This window comes from Myotis yumanensis, unplaced genomic scaffold (genome assembly GCF_028538775.1).
Source record: "Myotis yumanensis isolate MYYU_CA2020_CCGP unplaced genomic scaffold, mMyoYum1.0.hap1 SCAF_5, whole genome shotgun sequence".
Taxonomy (NCBI): Eukaryota; Metazoa; Chordata; class Mammalia; order Chiroptera; family Vespertilionidae; genus Myotis; species Myotis yumanensis.
This window is the reverse complement of record NW_027223756.1, coordinates 61,821,740-61,846,090: the sequence shown is the minus strand read 5'-3', so window position 1 is coordinate 61,846,090 and position 24,351 is coordinate 61,821,740. Positions and strand designations below refer to the sequence as shown.

At 38.2% G+C, this 24,351-nt stretch overlaps 1 protein-coding gene across 9 annotated transcripts in view; it reads right to left on the bottom strand.

Annotated features, from left to right (window-relative positions):
• Window positions 1–292: 292 nt before the first annotated feature.
• Window positions 293–24,351, bottom strand: part of FSTL5 (follistatin like 5) — a 725,468-nt gene continuing 701,409 nt past the window's right edge. For all 9 annotated transcript variants that reach the window (XM_070415376.1, XM_070415375.1, XM_070415378.1 and 6 more), the window contains one exon: window positions 293–2,846. In XM_070415376.1, coding sequence (XP_070271477.1) covers window positions 2,144–2,846 — 703 coding nt within the window. In that variant the 3' untranslated portion in view covers window positions 293–2,143. The remainder of the gene's footprint in view (window positions 2,847–24,351) is intronic.

Below are 24,351 nucleotides of genomic sequence, written 5' to 3'. Positions count from 1 at the left end.
TCCATTCTGATACTCATTACTTTAATACACAGGAAGGGATTCTAAAGAAATAGAGACTTGAAAAATGATAAATTCCTTGCTTTAAACATTGAATACAAAGAGAAATTGCAACTTAGAATTGTTTATAAAAAGGCAAACTAAATTGTCTTTTCTTATTTGATCACACTTCGCATGCTTTCTACTCCATCCCATCACTTTCAAAATAATGGGGAGCACCAGCATGTGTTTGAAGCAATGGGGGAACACACAAAACATTGGTATGCACATGAAAGCATTGACTGAACTCTCAAAGTTTAAAAGGTAAGAAGTTTATTCTCCTTTTATCAAGCACTGTCTATAGATGGAGCATCCACATGGTGTAAGCTACCAAAGAAGGATGGGTGAGACAGACTTACATTAAATCATTAGGAACAGACACTTAATATGGTTCAGGTTCACAAGGGAGGAAATTGCTAGAAAGGAAAGCAGATAAGTAGAAACATAAGCTGATTTTGTTGTTTATTAAATCTACCTCCCATAATGTTTCCTTAAGCTAAGAAGAAATCTACTGTATCACACAGTTCAGGATGCTATATACACGTAAGATATTACACACTATAAAATTTCAGGTTTCTAAGCAGTTTTACACAATTTAAACTTGAGTAAAATTTGTATTTAAAAAAGACCTTATTGGATTACCTTCAGTATATGGAGGTCATTTCAACAGCCCATTAGCATTTTTAGCAGCAACAAAGCAAAAGCAACTAAAAGGTTCTCAAAACATGTAAGCTATTACTTTGAGCCTAGATAATGATCTGCTTATTTCAATAAACCAACTCTCTAGTTTTAATCCACCTCTACTGGCCTTATTTTTACCTTTAAAAATGCATTTTTTATTTTTATTTTTTTACTTCTATGCAGTGCCTCAAATAAGATTAGTTAGGTTCTGAACTACAGTACAGAATTAGTGAGTGGGTCATTTAAGGGTGATGTAGGAGTTTAACAGAAGTCACTTAGGAAAGTTGTTAAAGAATGAAGTTTTTGATGGGTTATGTAAATAGTAAAGGCAATGGTGACATACATTTTTACTCACCACTGTGGAGCTATCCCCTCATTTCCAATTTTTAAACTAATCCTCCTAAAACACTAATATTCATCAGTTCTCTAGCCAGCTTTTTACTCTCTGGTGTTAATTTTCCTACATATGTTTTACTCTAAGCAGACAAAAATAATGCTTCTTCTTTAAGAAATGAGAGTTCCTGCTGATGCAACACTGGACTACTTGAAAAAAAAATCTATTTTACTATTAATAAATGTTTGTAAGCAGTTGACATCCCAGACAAACTTGCACTACGAACATAATGCACTCTAGTAATTGAAAGCAAGATGAGTAGAGAATACATTGCAAACATTTTACCATAATGATTTTTTTTTCCTCCTTCCTTCCCCATTTTCCATAGCAAGCTGCAGATTATACAGTGAGTGTCAAATAGAGTTTTGTCACCTGTATAGAACCTAAGGCTGACTTTTGCCTCCAAATGAAATTCCATTAAACAAATAACTGAAGGCAGGATTTAGTGCAAGAGATGTTAAACATTTCTCTTTTAATGACAAGAGATTTATAGTGATGAGTGTTCCGTATGCAGCTTTTACCCTTCCTTTCCCTCTTGTGACATTCCCTCAAGGCACAAAAGATTTTAAACAGTGAATGGGACAGAGTATTTTGAATTAAGAATTTTAAGTTTCCACAATACCTTTTATTTCTGGTATAAGCATACCAAAAAAGGACAGAAGAAAAATAGATAAACCACCCTTAACATAAAATGGGGCTGAAAGTCATTTGAAATTCCCTGCAGTTGAGTTATTTTTTTAAGTATTTAAATTCCTATTTTGTTGGCTTAAAACATAATTATAGATTTGAGTCTTGTGATTAATATATTTTCTTATTAAATAATGTGTTAAAAATTTCTAATCAACTGATATGACTAATTGTGTATTCCCTCCCCCCCCAAAAAAGAAAAAATCCATTTTATTTGGGACAATTGAGTTAACTTGAGTATGAGTAGGAGATAAACTTGAAAAAAAACTAAACTGTAAATTTAAACAATGACTTAAGTGCAATGTACTGGAAAACTCTTCATTCAATAATTATCTAATAGGGCTCCTAGGCATCTCCAACCCAAATAACTGTATTTCCTTTTCCAACTTCAGTGATCTCACAGTTTAGCTTATTGAGTCGTCCATCTAGTATAAAGAGAGAGTCCTTGGAAGGTGTCATCAGGTATTGCCCGAACAAGCCACTGTCCTGGATTTGCCTGTTCTTCCGGTTCCAGGGCCATTCTTCGGCCTTGAGTGGCTCCTTAAGGCTCTTTATCATCTTGACCTTTCCAGAGGAGAGCTCCACAAAGAGGACGTCTGTCTGTGTGCCGGAGCTCCCGTAGATGTTGTACTGATGGGCTTCCGTAAAGGACGGCTGAAAGGCCAGGTCAGATATGTGCAGATTCGTGTGAATATCAAAAGCCTCCTGGATTTCGCCTCTGATGGTAATGTACTGGACCCTCACCAGACCTTTCACGTCATTAATGCTGACAAGATAGTGTCCATCTGGAGACACATAGGGAGTGCCCGTCACATCACTATTGAATCCAATGACTGAGTCGGTTACACTGTCCACTATGAGCTGTGGTGGAATTGCTCCGGTGCTGTCTGGCTTGCAGCCAACGAAGTAGTATCCTCCCAGGTGTGTATATGCCAGCGATTGAGGAACACACTTATAAATCTTCAAGTTAATTGTCTTGATGTATGACATGGTCTCAAGGTCAATTTTTTGTAGCGCAGCTTCATCTTTATGAAGAATAAATCCAAACCTGAAAAAAGAAAAACTGAAGTTAGTCAGGAAAATGAAGAGTGGCTACCATTAAAGGAAGCACCGTGGACAGTGGGAAGGGCCATCACAAGTCCAGGTGTTCACTGCCAGGCTGTGCAGCAATTTGTTTCTTAATTGTCTCCGAGTTCACCTTTATTTGTGCTTCCATCCTCCTTACTCTAGGCCATTACAGCCAAACAATTATAATTCATGCAGTAGAAACCAAAATAATTAAAAATAGTATATCTAGTTAATTGCAACAAAAGAGGCTAAAAAAAGTAAATGTTATTTTGTATGTCTCTAGATCTTTGATATTGAGCAAGCTTGGTTAACTGCTATAAAAGCCGGCAACAATAAAAGGCTTGACTATATATCTATTTCACTCACTTCATTTACTCCTTATGATCTCCTAGTAACTCTGACACATAACTATTTAAATAATTATCCATATCTTTTGCATTTTAATCAACCTCAAAGGACTATGTTAATAGATGTGGATTTATTATTTTTTTGACACAGAACTATTAGACTTCTGTGTATCACATTTTAGAATCACCTTGATTACCTCTATGATCTTAACACTTGTTTTATTATACACTTTAAATACTAGTTACATTTTTCACCCTTGCCATGTTTATATTGTTATTGTTTTTAATGATATACCTGCATTGTATTGGTTGTCTTATATTGAACAATGATGAACTTTGGAGATTTGGGGCATTTTTCTATTAAATTCAATTAAAAATTAAATAATTAAACATGTTTTTGAGGACATCTTTAATTACATTAATGCTTTTACAAGTGTTTCTTCTGAATACTGGCTGAAAATGATCAAAATCCCTATGGCAAGGGTAAACATATTTTGAAACCCTTACCTATATCATTGGTGGCTTCCTACCAAAAATAAGTAAGTTAAATAAGATAAAATAAGATAGAAACTACTATGCAATATTATATACAAATTATATAATTGGCCACTAGAAATGTGAAGGGCTTTTATTTTTAGTAGTAATATTGATTAAAGCACTTTTTAATCATATTCAAAATTTCCATAAAAATAAAGATCAGAAAAATATTGCTACATATTTTTTATAAATGAAAAATGACTACATTGCATTAGGACAAAGCAAAATAAAACAAACAAAACCTCCACAAAAGCCTATTATGTTGTCATCTGTGCAATTCAGTTTTAGTATGGTAATTCTTACACAAAGTTTTATTTATGTAAAAAAATTAGCATTTCCACATATAATATAAAAATACTAGAGGCCCGGTGCACAAAAATTTGTGCACTCAGGGGGGGAGAGGGAGTCTCTCAGCCCGGCCTGCCCTCTCGCAGTCTGGGACCCTTCAGGAGATAACGACCTGCTGGCTTAGGCCTGCTCCCGGGTGGCAGAGGGCAGGCCCAATCCCTAGGTGCAGCCCCTGGTCGGGCTCAGAGCAGGGCCGATTGGGGAGTTGGGGCGCCGCCCCTTGTCATGCACAGAGCAGGGCGGAACGGGAGGTTGTGATGCCACCCCTAGTCAAGCTCAGGGTAGGGCCGATTGGGGGGTTGGAGCACTGCCCCCTGTCACACTCAAGGCAGGGTCGATAGGGAGGTTGCGGCGCCACCCCCTGTCACGCACAGAGCAGGGCCCATCAGGGGGTTGGGGAGCTCCCCCCTGTCACGCACAGAGCAGGGCCGATCAGGGGGTTGAGGAGCTCCCCCCTATCACTCACAGAGCAGGGCCACCAATAGGGGAGTTGGGGCACCGCCCCCTGTCACACACAGAGCAGGGCAGATCAGGGTGTTGGGGTGCTGCCACTGTCACACTCAGGGCAGGGCCAATGGGGGGGGGGGGTTGGGGCGCCACACCCTGTCACACACAGAGCTGCAGGGCAATCAGGGGGTTGGGGAGCTCCCCCATGTCATGTACAGAGCAGGGCCGATCAGGGGGTTGAGGAGCTCCCCCCTGTCACGAACAGAGCAGGGCGGATAGGGAGGTTGTGGCCCCGCCCCCTGTCACACACAGCGCCACAGGGCGATCAGGGGGTTTGGTCGCTGCCCCTGTCATGCTGATCCCGGTGCTGGGAGGCATATTACCCTTTTACTATATAGAATAGAAGCCTGGTGCACGGGTGGGGGCCGGCTGGTTTGCCCTGAAGGGGTCCTGGATCAGGATGGGGGTCCTGCTTGGGTGCCTGGCCAGCCTGGGTGAGGGGCTGAGGGCCGTTTTCAGGCTGGCAGGTGACTGAAGCTCCCAACCTGTCCTTTTTTTTTTTTTCTTTTTATTCTGGGCCAGCTTTAGCTCTGAGGCTCGGCTCCAGCTATGAGACCTCCGCTGCTGAAAGCAGGTTTCTGGCCTTTGTTTACCTTCTGTATTTGAAACAATGTTGCGGTCCTGCTAGCTGAAGCCCAGGGTTTTGTTTAGCTTCTATATTTGTTACAATGTTGCTTAGAGTGCAGCTGAGAGGCCGGCAAGGCAGGCGGGGAAGCTTGGCTTCCTCCGTCACTGAAGCAAGCAAGCCTCCCTGTTCGTGTCAGCTGCCTGGCTGCCGGCCATCATCTTGGTTGGCAGTTAATTTGCATATCTCACTGATTAGCCCATGGGAAGGATAGCGGCCAAACGGCTAATTACCATGTTTCTCTTTTATTAGATAGGATAAGCAAGGAATACACAGCATAAATATTTTACTAAAATAAACAAAATTATAACTGCTTCTATGTTACTACATTGCATTTAGTTGGGAAACCATATTACAATTTTAGCTATGTGAACATAATGAAAAGACTATTTGATGTCATTGGAGAGTACAAATTCTCCTATAAAAAAAGAAAAATTACAGCCTGGCTGGTGTGGTTCATTTGGTTGAGTGTCATCCCATGAACCAGGAGGTCATGGTTCCATTCCTGGTAAGGGTACATGCCTGGGTTTCAGCTCGATTCCCAGTAGGGGGCATGCAGGAAGCAGCCTATCAGTGATTCTCTGTCATTATTGATTTTTCTATCTCTCTCCCTCTCCTTTCTCTCTCTGAAATCAATAGATACATTTTTAAAATGTTCTAAAAGCTGATTCTTTAGCCAGGCTGGTGTTGCTCAGTGGTTGAGCATCAACCTATGAACCAGGAGGTTGTGATTGGATTCCTGGTCAGGGCACATGCTTGGGTTGCAGGCTCAATCCCCATGCAGGAGGCAGGCAATCAATGATTCTCTCTCATCATTGATGTTTCTATCTCTCACTCCCTCTCCCTTCCTCTCTGAAATCAATAAGAATATATTTAATTTTTTTTAAAAAAATGATCCTTTATTAAGATGTCATATATGTACTGAGCAACTGCTCAACACATAGCACTGGGAATATATTGGAGAACCTAACTCCCCTGCTTATAATGAGTAGAAATTTTGAGAGATAAAAATTGAAAACTGTTAGTGACTAATGCTTAATTATAGCATTATGCTATACTACTACTTAATTTAGTAACTATTACTTTTTCCATATTTACTTGCAGTATTTTAAAATACCATTTACTATTTCTGGCTTATATCTGGAACTTACTCTTTTCCTGTGTCCTTAATAACTGTGTGTGTCTTTTCAGTAAGCATAGCTCATACCATAAGTATTAAAGATAAAATTTTGTCTTGATGACAATGGAATGAAGAAACATATTAACAATTACTTCTAAATGTTCCCATTAAAGTATTAATGCACACTGAAGGTTATAAATGCTACCTAAATATTAAAGAATTTAAGAAAAAATTCAAACTGAAAACTGAATCCCATTCTTTTTGTCAGCATCAAAAAATATAAAATCCTAAATATCATTATCTACTCTCATACTTGTATTAATAAATAATTAACTCTGACTATGGAAAATGAATGCTATCCCATCAATGAATGGACAGTCATTACAAATATGTAGGTGTGTAGATATATGATTGTGTCTATCATTTATGAAATTATGATCAAATATATTGTCTTTTTTTCTGTTATACATTGTAAATGTGCTCAGAGGCACAAGCAGTAATATGCACATTTAATAAAAGCAATAAGCCAATCAAGTTTTGGCATTTCAGTTCTCCTCTTAACCTTGAGTTTTCTAGTCCCTTTGGGCAATGGTTTTTGAATGCTAATGAGGAAGAATGAACGAGACAAGCTCTAACTACTCTTGAACTATTTTAACTCTGATACTAAAGAATGCACTCAGGTGGTGATACAATCCAGCTTCTTTTGGAGGTAATTAAAATTTTAAAAATGGTCCCGTTAAAAATGCAAAAGCTACAGTGGGGTGATAAAATCACATCTACTTTGGTACAGGCAGTGCATGCTACTTTAGGACTGGAGATCTAGCTAATAACCTGATGCATGAGAATGCCTTCAATTTTTCACCACTGATTTATTGGGTAGGAAGTGGTGTCTCTAATTCAAAATTTCCCTCCAGTACAGATTGATATTCAGAAATCTCCCACTGTTCATTAGTCTGTGATTAATATTTACAGGGCTCTCAACTTTCATGCCTGCTTAGTATAATAAAATTCTGCATAGTACAAAGTTTAGCATAGTTTGTCTAATATTTATCAGAATGTGTATAAGAGGTTGCAGATTAAGAGATGTGAGTTAAAAGTTATTCTTGAAATCATTTTACTAGAAAAAAAATCTCAAGTAATGAAGTGTGACTGGCACTCGGGTGGCATTGCTTGGATTTGTTGCTAGATTTGGTGACAGGGTGATAGCATTTTTTCCTCCAATTATTTTCTTTTTCTGAATGCTTAGGGGAAAAAAAATGCTGTAGACAATTAAACAGACATAAGCAGAGCAAGGATGATGGGCCAGGTACAGAAGGTCTTCAGTGTGGAAAGCCCGAGATACCTAGCAAGGGACAATCAATTGTTGAGTGAGGCCTCGCCTCAGGGTGACCTTTCCTCCCCTAGCACCTAGCATATCACTGGTCATTTGGTTTGGACCCCCTAGACTTTTCCTCCCTAGAGATAACATCCAGGCCTCAGTTCTATTTCAGCTCCAGGCCCAGATAGCAACGAAACCAGCCATGGCTGCGGTCAGGACCAGCTGCAATAAATAATGACTCCCTGCCCTGGGGCTGATCAATCACTCAGTGGAGACCACAACCCTGAAAGGACACACGAGGAAAGCTGCTGAATAATCTATTAAGATCTTCCCCTAAAATCTCCACCCTAAAAACTCTTAAGATTGAAGATCCAGTGGCTCTCCCTCCAGGAGGCACAACTGTGTTTTCCCCTGACCCCTCTGCCTCCCTGCCCTAGGCACGCTCCCATTAGCTTCCTTACTCCCACGCTCTACGGGGCCTCCTTTACCTCTATAACTTGTTTCCTAAGCACATTTCTTCTAGAAATTACTACTTCTACCCCTAATTTACCAAATAAATGTTCTCTTTCTGTTGGGTTGGGTCTTGGATCTGAATTCTTTCCTGGACAGAACCCAAGTGCCGAGGTTGCTGAACCCAGGTTGGGTCTGACCCCTCCCACCAGTCAGACACCTAGTGTCTCTCCCACCACCTACAACAAAAATAGTTTATTATAAAGTTTATAAAAAGGCTCAAATTTAATTACTCTTTTCATAGTCAACATACATTTACTCTCATGAGAATCTGAAATGATTCATACACAGAGAACTTGTTTTTGATGAAGTAAGGGCTTTCAATCTAGGTTGATTTAGTTTCATGATCCAGTTTTTTTAGTTTGTTTTTAATTGTTTTTTTTGTTTGTTTGTTTGTTTTTTAGAGAGAGAGGGGGGAGGGGGAGGGATAAAGAAATAGAAACATCAATGATGAGAGAGAATCTTTGATTGGGTGCCTCCTCACACCCCACACTAGGGACCCAGCCCCCAACACAGGCATGTGCCCTGACTGGGAATGGGACTGTGGCCTCCTGGTTCTTAGGTCAATGCTCAACCACTGAGCCACGCCGGCCAGGCATTTTTTAAATATAAGTGACCTTACATAATGTCCTTGACTTCCATGAGTTTCCATTTTCTCATCAGCAGGAGGAGGATAACAATACTAGCTTGCTTCCAGGATGAGAGCAAATGTATGTTGACTATCAGCAAAATAGTAGATCCTCAATAAATAAATAAAACTTGTCACTGCTTTATACCTTAAGTAGTAGTGTGGTAAGCAGTTAGACTGAATGAACAGAGCAAGGGTGATGGGCCAGGTACTGAAGGTCACCAGGGTGAAAAGCCCTAGATGCCTAGCAGGGGATCATTGTAGGGGAAGCACCTCACCCCCTAGGCCAGTGATGGCGAACCTATGACACGTGTCAGAGGTGACACTCGAACTCATTTTTTTGGTTGATTTTTCTTTGTTAAATGGCATTTAAATGTATAAAATAAATATCAAAAATATAAATCTTTGTTTTACTATGGTTGCAAATATCAAAAAATTTCTATATGTGACACGGCACCAGAGTTAAGTTAGGGTTTTTCAAAATGCTGACACGCCGAGCTCAAAAGGTTTGCCATCACTGCCCTAGGCTGACCTAGGGCAGATAAATTAAGAGAATAAATCTCATTTTGGTATTTCAGCATAAAGCTGGTGAATATTCTATTGATCTGCCTCTAAGACCTCCCCAAAATGCCCAGCCTTTAAAACTACTGAAAATTAAGGTCCCTGTGTGTTCTCCTTCCTCCCCAGGGAGCATACCCATGCCATTCCCTTCCCCTGCTCCTTCCTCCTACGGCATATATCCCCTAACTGCTACAGGACCTCATGAGACTTGCAACCAGAAGAGCAATGGGCAGTAGTAGCTCGTTCCAGGCTAACACCCTGAACCTGTGCCCATGGCCCCCCTTTTTTTCCTGATTTCCCAGTGAGCCAAAGCGGCCCACTTAGGCTCTCCTGTTGCTTATTCTTTTTTAAAAAAAAAATATATATATATATATTTTTATTGATTTCAGATAGGAAGGGGGAGGGAAAGATAGAAACATCAACAATGAGAGAGAATCACAGATCAGCTGCCTCCTGTACGTCCTGTTACTTATTCTATGCTCTTCCTTATTTCACTGTCCTTAGTATATTTTTGCTGCGGTCAATAAATTCTTGCTTGCTTTTCTAAACACTTTGTCTTTTGATTGAAATCTTTCCTTCAAGAAGACAAGAACCGAGGTCTCATGTCTCGCCCATAACACTCTCACTTAGTCCCCAGATGGGTCTGGTCACATAGAGTCCCCAGTTTTCCAGTCACTGTCACCCCAGGGCATCTGACATATTGTTCCACCCCTGTTCTGCTTTCAAATATATCACCTGATATGCTAATGCAGGAATCTCATAATTGCATTTAATGACCTTTATGATACCCCAAAGGTTGGAGTGAAAGAACCCTGTAAGATTTGCAGAATAACAACTATTTTATCTCCTGAGTCTTAATGTAATACTGCCTGCCCCCAGAGTCCCCATAGATTCTTACCGATGAGTTTTCATTACCACTGACTTTTAATATTTAACCACTGAGGGTCAATCCCCATACTAGAAGCTGGGGCAGGTGCTATGTGCTACTTCTCCATTCCTACATTATTTCTTAATTCAAATCCTATCATCTGCACTTCCCCAGATTTTAAAACAAGTCTTTCCATGTATATTAATGGATGCAAATGGGAAGTAGTGAGTGGAGATTGGGTGTATTTGAGCATAAGATTAGCCGACACTCTATCCTGTTATAAAAACAACATTGCTGCAATCTACATCTAAAAAACATTTCCCCAAGCATTTCTTATGGCTCACTTGTCGAAACCATATTCTTTGAAATAAAATTCCAGAAAAAAGAATATGAACAACCTAAGGAATTAGTTGTATTGAAATATCACTTGTGAAAATCTATATTCAAATCTAGGGTCAAGTAGTTAGTGTTTCATAAATAACAGTGGGAAGGATTATTAATATCTTGTTTTACTAATTGCATTATAAGTATCTTGTTTTTCCAACTGGAAGATAAATGCTAATTGGGTGACAAATTAAAATTATAACCCACACACACATTAGTACTATATAAACCCACACATACAATGGGCTCTTGAAATGGCATCTTCCACTGTGTTATAGCTGACAGAGTTTTCATAGACACAAACCATAAATCTGACACGAGCCATCATTCACTAGTTTATGAATCCCTTTATATTTAGTTGTTTTCTATTATCCTGGACTGACCCTTGTAAGATTGAATGCTGTTCCTACTCAAGTACCAGAGGATTTAGTTTTATCTGAACTTCACATAAATAGCTCAGTAAAACATACCTGTTCATAAAGAGTGGTCACATCCATACACAGGAGAGGGGAAGCCCAGAGAAACAGAATTGACACATTTAGTAAAGATTTAAACTTAGAGCAAGGACACTTTCTGAATAGTCTTAATGCTTAGATGTGTTTGAGAAATGATAGTACTTGGATATTTTCTCTTTTCAAACATAGGTTGAAAAAGCTACGATGAATCAGAGCACACCCTCTTACCTGACTTTTATATTATAGAAATTCTATATTAAAGATTTTAGCTACATTACTTCTTCCTTACTTTCATTTTTAGATTTATTTTTTCTAAAAAAATAAAAAAGGAGAATGTGTTTGTGAACACTAAATTTCCTAAGTTCCCCCATTTTGGTATCCTATCCCTTTGATATGTGGGGACTTTGTTTCTTCTAGAGAAAATTGAGGCATGAAGGCGTAGTTTAATTATAGTATATTCAGAATGTCTAATTGCTTTACAGAATTAATATAGTGTCCAAAGGTCTGTCCCTTCTAGTGATTAACTGCACATACAGAAAAGCAGGTTAAGAATTCTGTACACACCATATACATATACCCTGACTGACAATGGTTCCACGTAAGATTTTTTCCACTTTACAATGGTACAAACCACATGCACTCGGTAGAAACCATACTTTGATTTTGAATTTGGATCTTTTCTGGGCTAACAACATGTGGTATGATACTCCTCGTGTACTGGGCAGCTACAGTGAAATGCAGATTCCAATCGGCTGCGCAGTTACAAGGGTAAACAACCAGTACTCTACCGTGCAGTGTTAAATCCATTTTTGACTTACGACATTTTGAACTTTTGATGGATTTATCAGGGTATAATCCCATTGTAAGTCGAGGGGCATCTGTTTACAACCAACCATATTTCAAATACCAAAGTTCTTTATCTCTTTTCAAAGAGTGTAAGAGCTTAGGGAAAAGACTGACAACTATGCCTTAAAATGCCATTTTAAAAAATTGGTTGCTCTTTTTAACTTAGTTTTCAGATTCACGAAAGTCTGAAAATATCAGCCTCCCTGATCTCACCCATTTTTTCTGATTAGGCTGTGTTTTATCAAGAAGTAGATAAGTGAATCAGAGGTCATGTAGCAGAAATGGAGTTAGTCAGTAGAAGAACGGAAAATAATTTGAGTACTGAGGTAAATAGAGGAAATGGAGGTAAAACAAAGGCAAAAACAAATTTAAATCTATTAATTGCTCAGAAATATTATCAAAGTGTCCATTGTATACCTGCAAAACAGAAATAACGAATGAAGAAAAAATTTCTATAAGGAACCAGGTTTGGCACAAATTGGATTCTATGTGACAAAATTCAGTAATTATTCACAGCCTATATGTTCAGTGTACTTTGTAAAACCTTATAAAGGAAGTGGAAAGGGAATAAACAATCCTTACTCTTAAGGTAATTATAATCAAGTAGTGGGTACCTATAATTGGATGCCCCGACTTTTAAAGAATGTTTAGAGAACATCTTCAAAGATTAGAGAAGTGATGGTTACAGCTACATCCCTATTTTAGCTACTAATTCACATTTTGTTACGGTAAGCTTTCACTTGAAGACAGAGCTTATATTAGTCTGAATCCAGAAAGAAAATAAATTCCAATTAGAATAAGTCAAAGAGGATACAATAAAAAGACTGTATACAGAGAAATAGGAATTGTCCGCAAGGGATAGTGCTGTAATATGAGGAAAGTAATAATAAGGCTGTTGTCCCTGCTGTGCCCTGAGAGAAAGGAGCTACGCTGGGAGGGGTCTCTTGGGAGGAGCAATGATGTTCGATCTCAAGAAACAGCTGGTCTCCCACAAATCAGCAGGCAAGTTGGGGGATGGGGTTTATAGACTCCAGTCCTATTTTCCTTCTTCATACAAATCCCTAGTCAGGCTTCTCATTGCCAAACCAACCAGAAGCCATATTACTCAGCTCTCTGGGATAGCAAGCATGGTAGAGAAGGGTGTAGTGTGAATCTTGGGATAAAATTCAAAACATCAAGAACAGATTTCCCTGGCAAAAAAGTCTGAATATCTCAAGTCTACTGAATATACAAAGATATGTGGAGTGAGGGTTATAAAATACACATTTAGTTTCTAATTAGGATCATTTGACACTTCATAAAGAAAAATTGTGTACTTACATGCTGGAAAAAGGAAAATTCTTGATTATTTATTTATTTATTTACTAGAGGCCCGGTGCACAAATTTGTGCACCAGTGGGGTCCCTCAATCTAGCCTGCAGGATTGGGCTGAAACTGGTTCTCTGACATCCCCTGAGGAGTCCCAGAGTGCAAGAGGGTGCAGGCCAGGCCGAGGGACCCCACTGGTGCATGATCAGGGCCAGGGAGGGATGCAGGAGGTTGGCCAGCCAGGGAGGGACTGCAGAAGGGCTCCAGGGCTTGTCGAGCCCATCTTGTTTAATCCTGATCAGCCAGACCCCAGCAGCAAGCTAACCTACTGGTCAGAGTCTCTGCCCCCTGGTGGCCAGTGCACATCATAGCAAGCAGTTGAGCGGCCTTAGCATATCATTAGCATATTACTCTTTGATTGGTTGAATGGACAACCGGGCAAACAGACACTTAACATATTAGGCTTTTATTATATAGAATTTTTACCTGAGATAAATTTTTCTTTAAATAACATTTTCTTACTTCTGGTAAAATATTTTAAATAACTGCTATGTAGTGAATAGTTATACCCTCCCTCCTCCTCACGCCAAATGTATATGTTGAAGTCCTAAAGCACAATGTGATGGTATTTGAGGTGGGCCCTTTGGGAGGAAATTAGACCATTAGGATAAAGCCCTCATGAACGAGATTAGTGCCTTTATAAAAAGAGAAGTGAGAGATTATCACGCTCCCTCTGCAATGTCAGGAGACAGCAAGAAAATGGCAGTGTGCAAGCAAGGATGAGGGTCCTCATAGTACCCCACATACTGGCCCACTGATCTCTGACATCTAGCCTCCACTTAAAATAAATTTCTGTTGTTTTAGGCACACAGTCTAAGGTATTTTGTTAAAGCAGGCTGAACTGATTAAGACAGAAACTGGTACCAGAAGTGGGGTGCTGCTGTAAGAACCATCTCAAAGTGCGGAAGCAGTTTAGAGCTGGGTAAGAGGCAGAGGCTGAAAGGGTTTGGAGGTGCATGCTAGAAAAAGCCAATATTTCCATGCAGGAGCCACTCAAGGCAATCCTGGTGAGGGCTCGGAAATAAAAGTGGAGAGCTGGAAAGAAAGCCTCCATCTTCTTAGAGAACACACAAGTAATCATGGCCAGAATGTTGAAATAAGGGTGGTAACGTCTAATGTGATGAGATCTCAGATGATTATGAGGAATCTGTTATTATAAACTCGAGGAAAGGCCATTCCTTGTTATAAAGTGGCAAAGAACTTGGTTGAATTGTATGAGTGTTCTAGTGTTTTATGGAAAATAGGACTTGGGAAGGATGAAACTGGATATTCAGCTGAGGAGATTTGCAAGCAAAGAGTTGAAAGAGTGGTTTGGTTCCTCCTGGCTGCTTATCATGTAATGCAAGAAAAGAGAAATGAATCGAAGAAGAGACTGTTAAGCAAAAAAGACACAGAATAGAAAGATTTGAAAAAAAAATGTCTAAGGTTGCTATACAAAACTTTCCTACAAGGTGGACTGCAGCATTCTAAATGCCAAAGCTAGTCTCTGCTTGTCTCACGTTTGCTTATATCTCATTGACATAAAGGACTCAGGAGGCCAAGCCTAAGGTCAACCTGGAAGGAGACTACACAGAGGCACTGATGCTGGGAGATACTACAGTATTGGTAGAACAGAATAAAGATTTCAATAGCAGACTCATGTCATACATGACAATAAAAAATGTAAAATTAAAAAAGTATTCTACATCAGTAGAAAAAGTATAGACTACATAATATATTGTATTGAGGTAATCAGCTATGTAATAAGAAAAAAATATTTGTATAACTCATTTGTTACACAAAATAATATCTAGATAGATGAAAGTATTCAAATTATAATAATATTAAAAGTCAGCATGAAATAAATGTATTATAACAATATTATAACATTAGTATTTAAATATTGGCAAAGGTGAGACCTTTTACGCAAGATACCGTGTTGTGTAAGTTAAAAGGTAAAGCTTGATTAAAGGTGAGTACACTTTGAAAATAAACAATGATTAATGCAACCTACAGAATGAGCATAAATAGAATACAAAGAGATCGATAGTCTTACTGTAAAATAAATTACTAAAATAAGAAAAACAAAGAAACTGAAAAGAAAAATTAACAAGCAAACCCCTGGCGATTCCTTACATAGAGGGAGCATTAATGGCCTATGAACATCAAAAGATTCAAAACTTCACAAATGAGTAGGTGAAAATAAATTAAAGCTTAAAAATGAGTTATTTATTTTTACCAATCTATTGGTAACAATAATAAAGTGTGTTTAGATTAAATACTGGTAAGGATGTGATTAAATATTTTCTCTTACATACTACTGGTGAAGGCATAATTGTTTTAGGCTTTTTGTTAGAATAATTTGTTATCTCTGAAATCAAAATATAATTCTGATTTAATGAAGCAATTATATCTTGCAGGATCTTCCCTTAATCAATGCTCATAAAATAAATACAAAGTAGCATGCACAAGGATATTTATTCAACACTGACTATGAAACATCCACCAAGTGAAATTTCATAGTGCAGTTATAAAAATGACAATGTGTTAGTAATGATACAGAGATATCTCCCAAACTGTTCATTTTAATTTAATTTTTTAATTTTTTAATATATTTTTATTGCTTTCAGTGAGGGAGAAGGAGAGAGAGAAACGATGAGAGAGAATCATTGATCAGCTGCCTAAATATCAAAACACTGACTAAGTTAAAACTAATTAGCAGCAAAAAAGGGTAAAAATTGCTGACAAAGTCTAACTCAATATAGCACTGATGATATCAATTTTTCCCTGGCTTGTGGCATATTTGAATAGGAGTTTTACAACATCCTCAGTCCATCTTTAATTTTGGTTAATGTTTACAAATAAAATAAAAACATAAACATCTCATAGAAGACCATAATAGTCATTCGATGTAGAAACAAAACAAAATAAAAACTATCTATGTAATTTAGGTTATTTACCTGAAAGAATTAAAAATAGAAATACATATTCAATGTATGCATTTAGAGATTCTCTGAGTCTACTATAAGCTAAGAGCTATGCTTCTAGACTCCTTTGTATAACTTCAGTATTTAGTTCAAAGGGGTAATTTATGTATCATGGTGCTATAAGTCAGGTGTTTTTAATCTTTTTACCCCACATTTATATATGAAGGCAACCTAGATAATTGTCTAATATATCTAGGATTCATTAGTTAAGCTCATTAAAAAGGAAAGAGAAAAGTGTTTCAGGTGAGGAAGCAATAAAAGCAAAAAATAATTCAGAAAACAAATAAAAAAGGAGAATAAAAACACACTAGCATTTCCAGAAAAACATTAACTGAAAATTATTTTTTTTCTGCATCTGGAAAAAATTAACAGTCCTATTATTTTCTTCTTTTAAATATTGATATGAATTCTAATGTCAAGCAAGAATATTCTAATGCAGGTTCCTAATGATTGTAAAATGAAAAGGTGTGTTTTGCAATCAGGGGATTTGAGTACTGGTGTCCTATGTACTAGTTTGTGACATTTTGAATAAATTACTTTACCTGAGCCTTTGTTCTTTTCTTTGTTATATATTCTAATAATTCATTACCAGTGAAGATTAGGGAAATACATGTGTGAAACTCTGATATATTGTAGGTGCTTAGTAAATTATACCTATTATCATTAATGATAATTACAAGATGTCAAGAAAACATATTAAAATTAAAAATAATGCCAATATCAGTCACTGATTATTTTCTTTTTTTTAGAAATTAGATCATCTCCTTGAAAAAGAAACATGAACACATTTAAGAGCTACAATTTCCCCCTTCAACAGGTTTTCTTGACTGTTCACTTCATTCTGAGGCTCACATAGCTGTTTTGGCTTTAAAATAACTTCTCATCTTTTACCTACTCAAAAAGGTACATATGGCATTATGGGGGCTAAATACTCAGCATTTCAGCATACTGGTGTTAATTTGTTTTGATATTATTCTTTATGTCTACAATGGGTGGTTGAGTGATGGATAGCTAACATACATCATTTCTTTATTCAGAGAATTCAGCACCCGGATATTTAGAAATGCTGAACGGTGAGATATTTCTGCTTAGCACATTCAAGTATATGAGCCTATGTTTAAACATAATTCTACTTGTTTATGATTGATGAGCTTTTTGATGCCAATCTGTCAACATTAAAATATGGAATACGAATTATTTTCTCTCAAGTCCAGTGATCTAGTGCAATACATAATTGTATTATTATTCTTCCAAGAGAAAAAATTTAAAGGTTCATCTGATAGTAAGGTCATTAAATGCTGCTTTTTTCTTCTGATGACTGTGAAAGATTAAGTGTATTGTCCAGTTGCCATGGCTAATTAAAATAAACAACAATTTAGAGAACTGACAGTCAGTGACTTTTCACTTAATGCCCTAAACTGCCCTGTGCCACTAATAACTTAAGCTGTCATAATGTATTTCTTGCAAGCTTTTTCTGTTTTTTGTTTGTTTCTACTGAAGATTTTACTGTTCTATTATTTCTCCATTTTATTTTAAATAGGATTGAAATTTTTACCTGTTCTTTTACCATGCCATAGTTTTAGTTCCTTACAAAGTGTGGGTTCATCAGCAGTTTTATTCTGAGTTAATTTCTGTGAGTTTCAAAAATAATTTATATGAAACTATACCCAATAGTGGTGCCCTTTCTAGTCTGTATAAATTGCCCATTTCCCAGATCTGGTTTCAAAAAAATTAAAGTTACTTTTAATAGTCAGTACATTATACCAAAATCTAAACATGACAGTATCTCTTTTAAATTTCAACAGTAGCTTAATTCTGAAGCAGCATATCTAGTAAATATTTATTTAACTGGTTTATTTGTAATAACTTGTAAATTTTGCTCAAAAAACCAATAACTCTTAATGGTCATGCAAATTGAGTGAACTTCTCTGTCTTGTAATCAAGGTCGTCCATAAAATAATGTGTGCCTTATTTCATACTATTTTTCAACAATGCTACCCTATACTCCAGCTACATTTATATGGTTACTAATTTCTCTAATATGTTTCACCCTCTTTCACCTTTTTGATTCCCTTTGTCAAGGTGTTCAGACAGTTCAGAAAGTGGCCTACATACTAGAAATATGCCTCTGAATATAAAACAGTCACTGTTCTTAAAGAGTTCAGAGTCTAGGGTTAATAATGTGCGCCCGGGCACTAGCTTCATATCCTACCACATACTGATGGTGTAGTCCTCAGTGATCTAGTTTTCTCATCTGTAAAATGGGAATAGCAATACAACTACTGGAAAAGGTTTTGTGAGGACCAAATTAATTCATGTAACAAACATAACAGTTTATTGCACATATTCACTGCCATGTATGTTTGTTAAACAAATATTTTTAAAGTGACACTAATGAATACATGTTACTTTAATACAGTGTACTGAGTTTATTTCTAATTAGGCATGAAATTCCATTAAAAAATGGACAATTTACACAGACTATGAAAGTCTTCCTGGAGGAAATAAAGAAAATGTCAGGAAATGGCAGTCAGATGAAGAAGCAGGAAAACACATTTCAAATGTAGGGAACCAACTAAGCAGTGCAGCCTGTGACAGCGAATACAAGCTGCCTCGATTACACAAGTGCAGTGTGTAAAGCAGAGAAATGCCTCTCATTCTGTCCCTCAGCTCCTCGAGAGGCAAGGCGTGGGCTAGCAGAGCTGCAGTACTTGTGTCTATCAGAGACCTTTACACACACTCATCAGCTCATGCATTACTTCTGCGATCGCATCCTAAACTTCTCTCAAACACTCAGTCACATTTCAATCTACTTCATGCACAGCTTCCAGGACACCTACCTGCACACATAATCCCTCAGGAGTGGAGGAGACTGAAGGGCCTCAGTTGTTTGTTACCAATGGCATTGAAGACACATTCCTGTTGTGGTGCTAGTCATATTTTTCACACTTTATGAATTCTATATTTAGCCTCCTCTGTCTTTTATCTAAATCATATGTGTATTTCCTTACACACAGGAAACTAATTGATGTTTTCTAACTGTAACATCTGCATTTTTGTTTAGCATTATTTAAATCTGGAAATTAAAAAAATGCAGTACAGAAAGCACCAAATCACAAAACAAAAAATCCTCCTTGAGGAAAGATAAGTTACCAAATACCGATTCATTCTTTTTTTAAATGTATTTTTATTGGGTTAAGAAAGGGAGAGGGAGAGAGATAGAACAACAATGATGAGAGAGAATTACTGATCAGCTGCCCCCTGCATGACCCCCACTGGGGATTGAGCCCACAACCTGGGCATATGCCCTGACTGGGAATGCAACCATGACTTCCTGGTTCATGGGTCAGTGCTCAATTACTGAGCCACGCCAGCCGGGCAAATACTGATTCATTCTTAATATCATGTCCCTGAAAAAAAAACTCACTGTCCTGAAGGTCCTGTCCTTGGACTTCTATAATAGCTTCCTAACTGTTCACCACCCCTGTTCTTTTAGAATATAATTTCCACAACACTACAGTGACATTTTCCCAATGAAAATCAGATCCAGCCCCATCTCTGATCTAAACCTTTAATCACTTCTATCACACAGAATAACAGCAACCGGCCTGAATTCTCCAAACTCATCTCCTACCTCTACAGCAGCAGCGGCCTCCATGCTGCTCCTCAAACATGCCAGAGAATTTCTAGTCAGTAACTTTGCACTCACAGTTGCCTCTACCTAAAATGCTTATCTTGAAATTAGAGACTTAATCCTGAACTCTGCAATCTAATTCAAGAACGACTTGGTAAGGTTCTGCTCACCTCCAGTGGGCTTTTCTTTGTTTGATATATAGTTTTCATATTTCATTCTCTATCAGTGTCCATGAATTCCTCCTTTGAAGGATTACTGAGATCACTATACATGCTATACATAAAATGCATAGTCGACTGCCCAGCGCAAAAGAGCAAAGAGTGTCTGCTACTACTATTATTGCTGTTCTAATGAGATTCATAGATTTCTGAACAGGGACACTAGTTTTTCCTTCTCAACTAATGAGACTCTTATTAAGAGTCCAGAGCCAATTTTCTGACTTATATTGCCTACATTATTCCAAAACCCAGATAGGTTTGGAATTACCCAAGAGAAAGTGAAACTAGGAATCCAAAGGGCTTAAGTTAAAGCGTGGAGGAAATAGTATAGCTGAGGGAATAGGAGCATCAAGACTGGGCGTTAGGGCTGCCTACCTCACCACCCTTGAATTCCTCTAGCTGACTATAACCAAACACACACAGACACACACACATGCACCCCCTTCTCCCCCCCGCCTCAAAAAATGATATGAGCATTCCCTTCAGGATGCCTAAATGCTAATTTTTAAAGTACCTGGGGAGTTTATTTTATCTTTTGGAAATAGAACATAACCAGAGTGCAACACATTCCTTCCTCAGAAAGAAAATGGAAGAAGCCATAGTGTTCCCTAGGAAAGGACTTAGGGATGGAAAACACATTACAGCGTATTACTATCTGATCACAGCTGCACTCATCTCTCTTGAAAACCGTCCATATTGTATTTATTGCCTAGTACCTGTGAAGGCTGTTCATAGAGCCCACAAGGAAGAACTAATTTTGATGCTCCTTTTAGTTTGCTATAAATTCAGAAACAATTTCGCTCCAACAGCTGATCTGTGAATTAATAATGAGAGGCTATAACTTTTTTTCACTACAGTATGTCAAGTACTTCCTTTGTGCTTAAAAATTGATGAGGTTCAAAACTCCATTTCTTTACATGAAACAGATTTCAAAGGCATATGTGGCCATCGCCACTACCCTCACATGAACAGTTCTCTCCAAGATCCTTTCTTGGCTGGTAAAAAAAATAAATAAATAAAACCAGTGGAGCTTGGAATTCAGTATGCAATATAACATCACAATCTTTCTTAAGGACTTCTTAAAACTATTCTCCTGAAAAATTATGTGAATAGTAATTTCTAGTAAAATGCATCACACTTTATCTCAGAAATGCTGGCTATCTAAAGAAACATTATAACTTAGTATTTTTAAAAATATATTTTTATTGATCTCAAAGAGGGGGGGTGACAGAGATAGATACATCAATGATAAGAGAGAATCATTGATCAGCTGCTTCCTCCACGCCCCACACTGGGGATCAAGCCAGCAAACCAGGCATGTGTCCCGACCGAGAATCAAACCATGACCTCCTGGTTCATAGGTCGATGCTCAACCACCGAGCCAGGCCAGGTGGGCTTAATTTAGTTTTTATACAATGTGAATCTCCTCACAATTGTGTCATTGGCTCTATATGTCTGAACTTTTATTTGAAAGGTTTTTGTGATTTTATTATTATTTTATTTTTTAACTTTATTTTTATTGTTGACCCTATTACAGATGTCCCCATTTACCTGCCTTCTGCTTTTGAAGTGGGATAATTCTCTCTACCATATTTTTCATTGTTTTAGCTTGAAATTATCAAGACTCAGACATTAATGAAAATTCCTCCATTGAATTTGACAGATAGTCCATGATGAAAATACCCTCTTCTCCAGGTATCTGGATATGATATTTTAACTCTTAAATATGGAAATAGCAGCTGAACCAAAGTCAACTTGAAGGAGACCTGAGGCAGTGGATGGTCCTTGACCTTTTCCAGTGTTTTATCTTGCCCATCGTCAGATGGCTGGGAGGAGAGGAAATAAAGCCGGTGCTGAGGGTGAAAGATTGCCCATGTTATCCATAAAAGCAAATCTTATAGTAGCTTTAACATAATTATTTTGATATTGGAAACAGAATGTTAACTTATTCAAAACATTTACTTATGCCCTAGCTTGTTTGGCTCAGTGGATAGAGCGTCGGTCTGAGGATCAAGGGTCCCTGGTTCAATTCTGGTCAAGGGCACCTACCTTGGTTGTAGGCTCCTCCTCAGGCCCGGAGCCTGGTCAGGGCTCATGCAGGAGGCAACCAATCAATGTGTTTTCTCTCACATCAATGTTTCTGTCTGTCTTTACCTTTCTCTTCCCCTCTCCCTAAAAATCAATGGAAAAAATATCCCCTGGTGAGGATTAAAAACAAAACATTTACTTATTGTTTACTTGGAACATAGACATGACAGTGAATAATACAATGTCCTGAAGGCAAAGTCCTCCCTTCTTGAGGTTATATTTTTTAAGGAGAAGAGAGATAATTTCTTAAGTATTGTCTATAGAACACACAATTCTTTTATTTAAAGAAAAGCTTATCCCTCTCTCCTCTTTCCTCCTTCTGTAATTAAAAAAAAAAATCAATTCTTATAGTCTTTTACCATTCTACCTTTTTAGTAATTTTCAAAGAGAATCTTATTTCTTTACTACTTTTCCGTAGAATTCAGTATGCCAATAAGATTTTATAAGTGTTCAGTGTATAAGTATCAAATTTGGAAGTTAAATTAGAAAGTGGCCGCCCTAGCCAGTTTGGCTCCGTGGAGAGAGCCTTGGCCTGCGGACTGAAAGGTCCCAGGGGATTGGGCCTAAGATGGCAATCAGACATCCCTCTGGAAGCCCGGCAGCCCTCGGGGGATGTCCACTTGCCAGCAGGGAGCAGACCTAAGCTGCAGTCGGACATCCTTATTGCTGCTGAGGAGGCAGGAGAGGCTCCCACCACCACCACTGTACTGGCAGCCATCAGCCTGGCTTGTGGCCGAGCAGAGCTCCTCCTGTGGAAGCACACTGACCACCAGAGGGCAGCTCCTGCATTGAGCGTCTGCCCCCTGGTGGTCAGTGTGTGTCATAGTGACCAGTCATTCCCAGTCTTTCTGCTGTTAGGGTCAGTTTGCATATTACCCTTTTACTATATAGGATAGAGGCCTGGTGCATGGGTGGGGGCTGGCTGGTTTGCCCTGAAGGGTGTCCCAGATCAGGGTGTGGGTCCCGTTTGGGTGCCTGGCCAGCCTGGATGAGGGGCTGAGGGCTGTTTTCAGGCTGGCGGGCGACTGAAGCTCCCAACTTCTCCTTTTTTTCTTTTTCTTTTTTTTATTCTGGGATTTATTTACCTTCTATGGCTGTCACTGGAGCTGAGAGCTGGCTTTAGCTCTGAGGCCTGGCTCCAGCTTGAGGCCTCAGATGCTGAAAGCAGGCATCTGAGGTTTGTTTGGCTTCTATAATTGAAACACTGTTGCAGCTCCAGCTCTGAGGTTTCCTGCTGCTGAAAGCAGGTATCTGGGGTTTGTTTCTTAGAGTGCAGCTCAGAGCCCAGCCATGGCAGGCGGGGAACCTTGGCTTCCTCCATCACTGGAGCAAGCAAGCCTCCTGTTTGCTTCAGCTGCCTGGCTGCCGGCCGCCATCTTGGTTGGCAGTTAATTTGCATATCACCCTGATTAGCCAATGGGAAGTGTGTCAGAGGTACGGTTAATTACCCTATTTGTCTTTTATTAGATTAGATAGATAGATAGCTATTCATTGCCCAGGAAGCTCCTGTTCCAAAGAACATTTGGCTCCATTGAAAGACTGATTAATACTTGGTAGTTCTTCTATAATATCAGAAGGCATTAGAGAGAACAGCACAGAGCTAGATGTTCTGGTCTGAGGCAATCTTACATTGGAGCTGGAGTGACTTTGGAGATAATCTGGTTCAATCCCTTAATTTTACAGATGAAAATCTTGAAACCCAGTGAGATTAAAGGATATACTGAAGTCACACAGCTCACTTCTTGAAGAGCTTGGATTAGATCTTGTGTTCCTAAATTCTATTATTTTTCTCACTCAGGAGTAAAATATTAGTAAGTAGAGCTTAAAAGCACTGTAGAGGGTTTTTTTTTTTAGGTTAGTACAAAAGAAAAAGAAAAGTTAACTATTTAAGAATTTATTGAAGATTCTAAAACAACAAAGTATCCTCAAAAACATACTTAAAGAAAAAAAAGTACCATCTTCTAGCTAGTTTCTCAATCTATACTATTTGCTTAATATTATTTATGTTGTGTGACATAAATATTTTTAATCTACATCTTCACTATATGCAGATATAAAATTTACTAAAATTAACTACATATGAAAATTCTATTCAAATAACATTTATTTAACATCTATTGTCTGTTAGGTACTACACTGAGTGGACTCTTTAACACA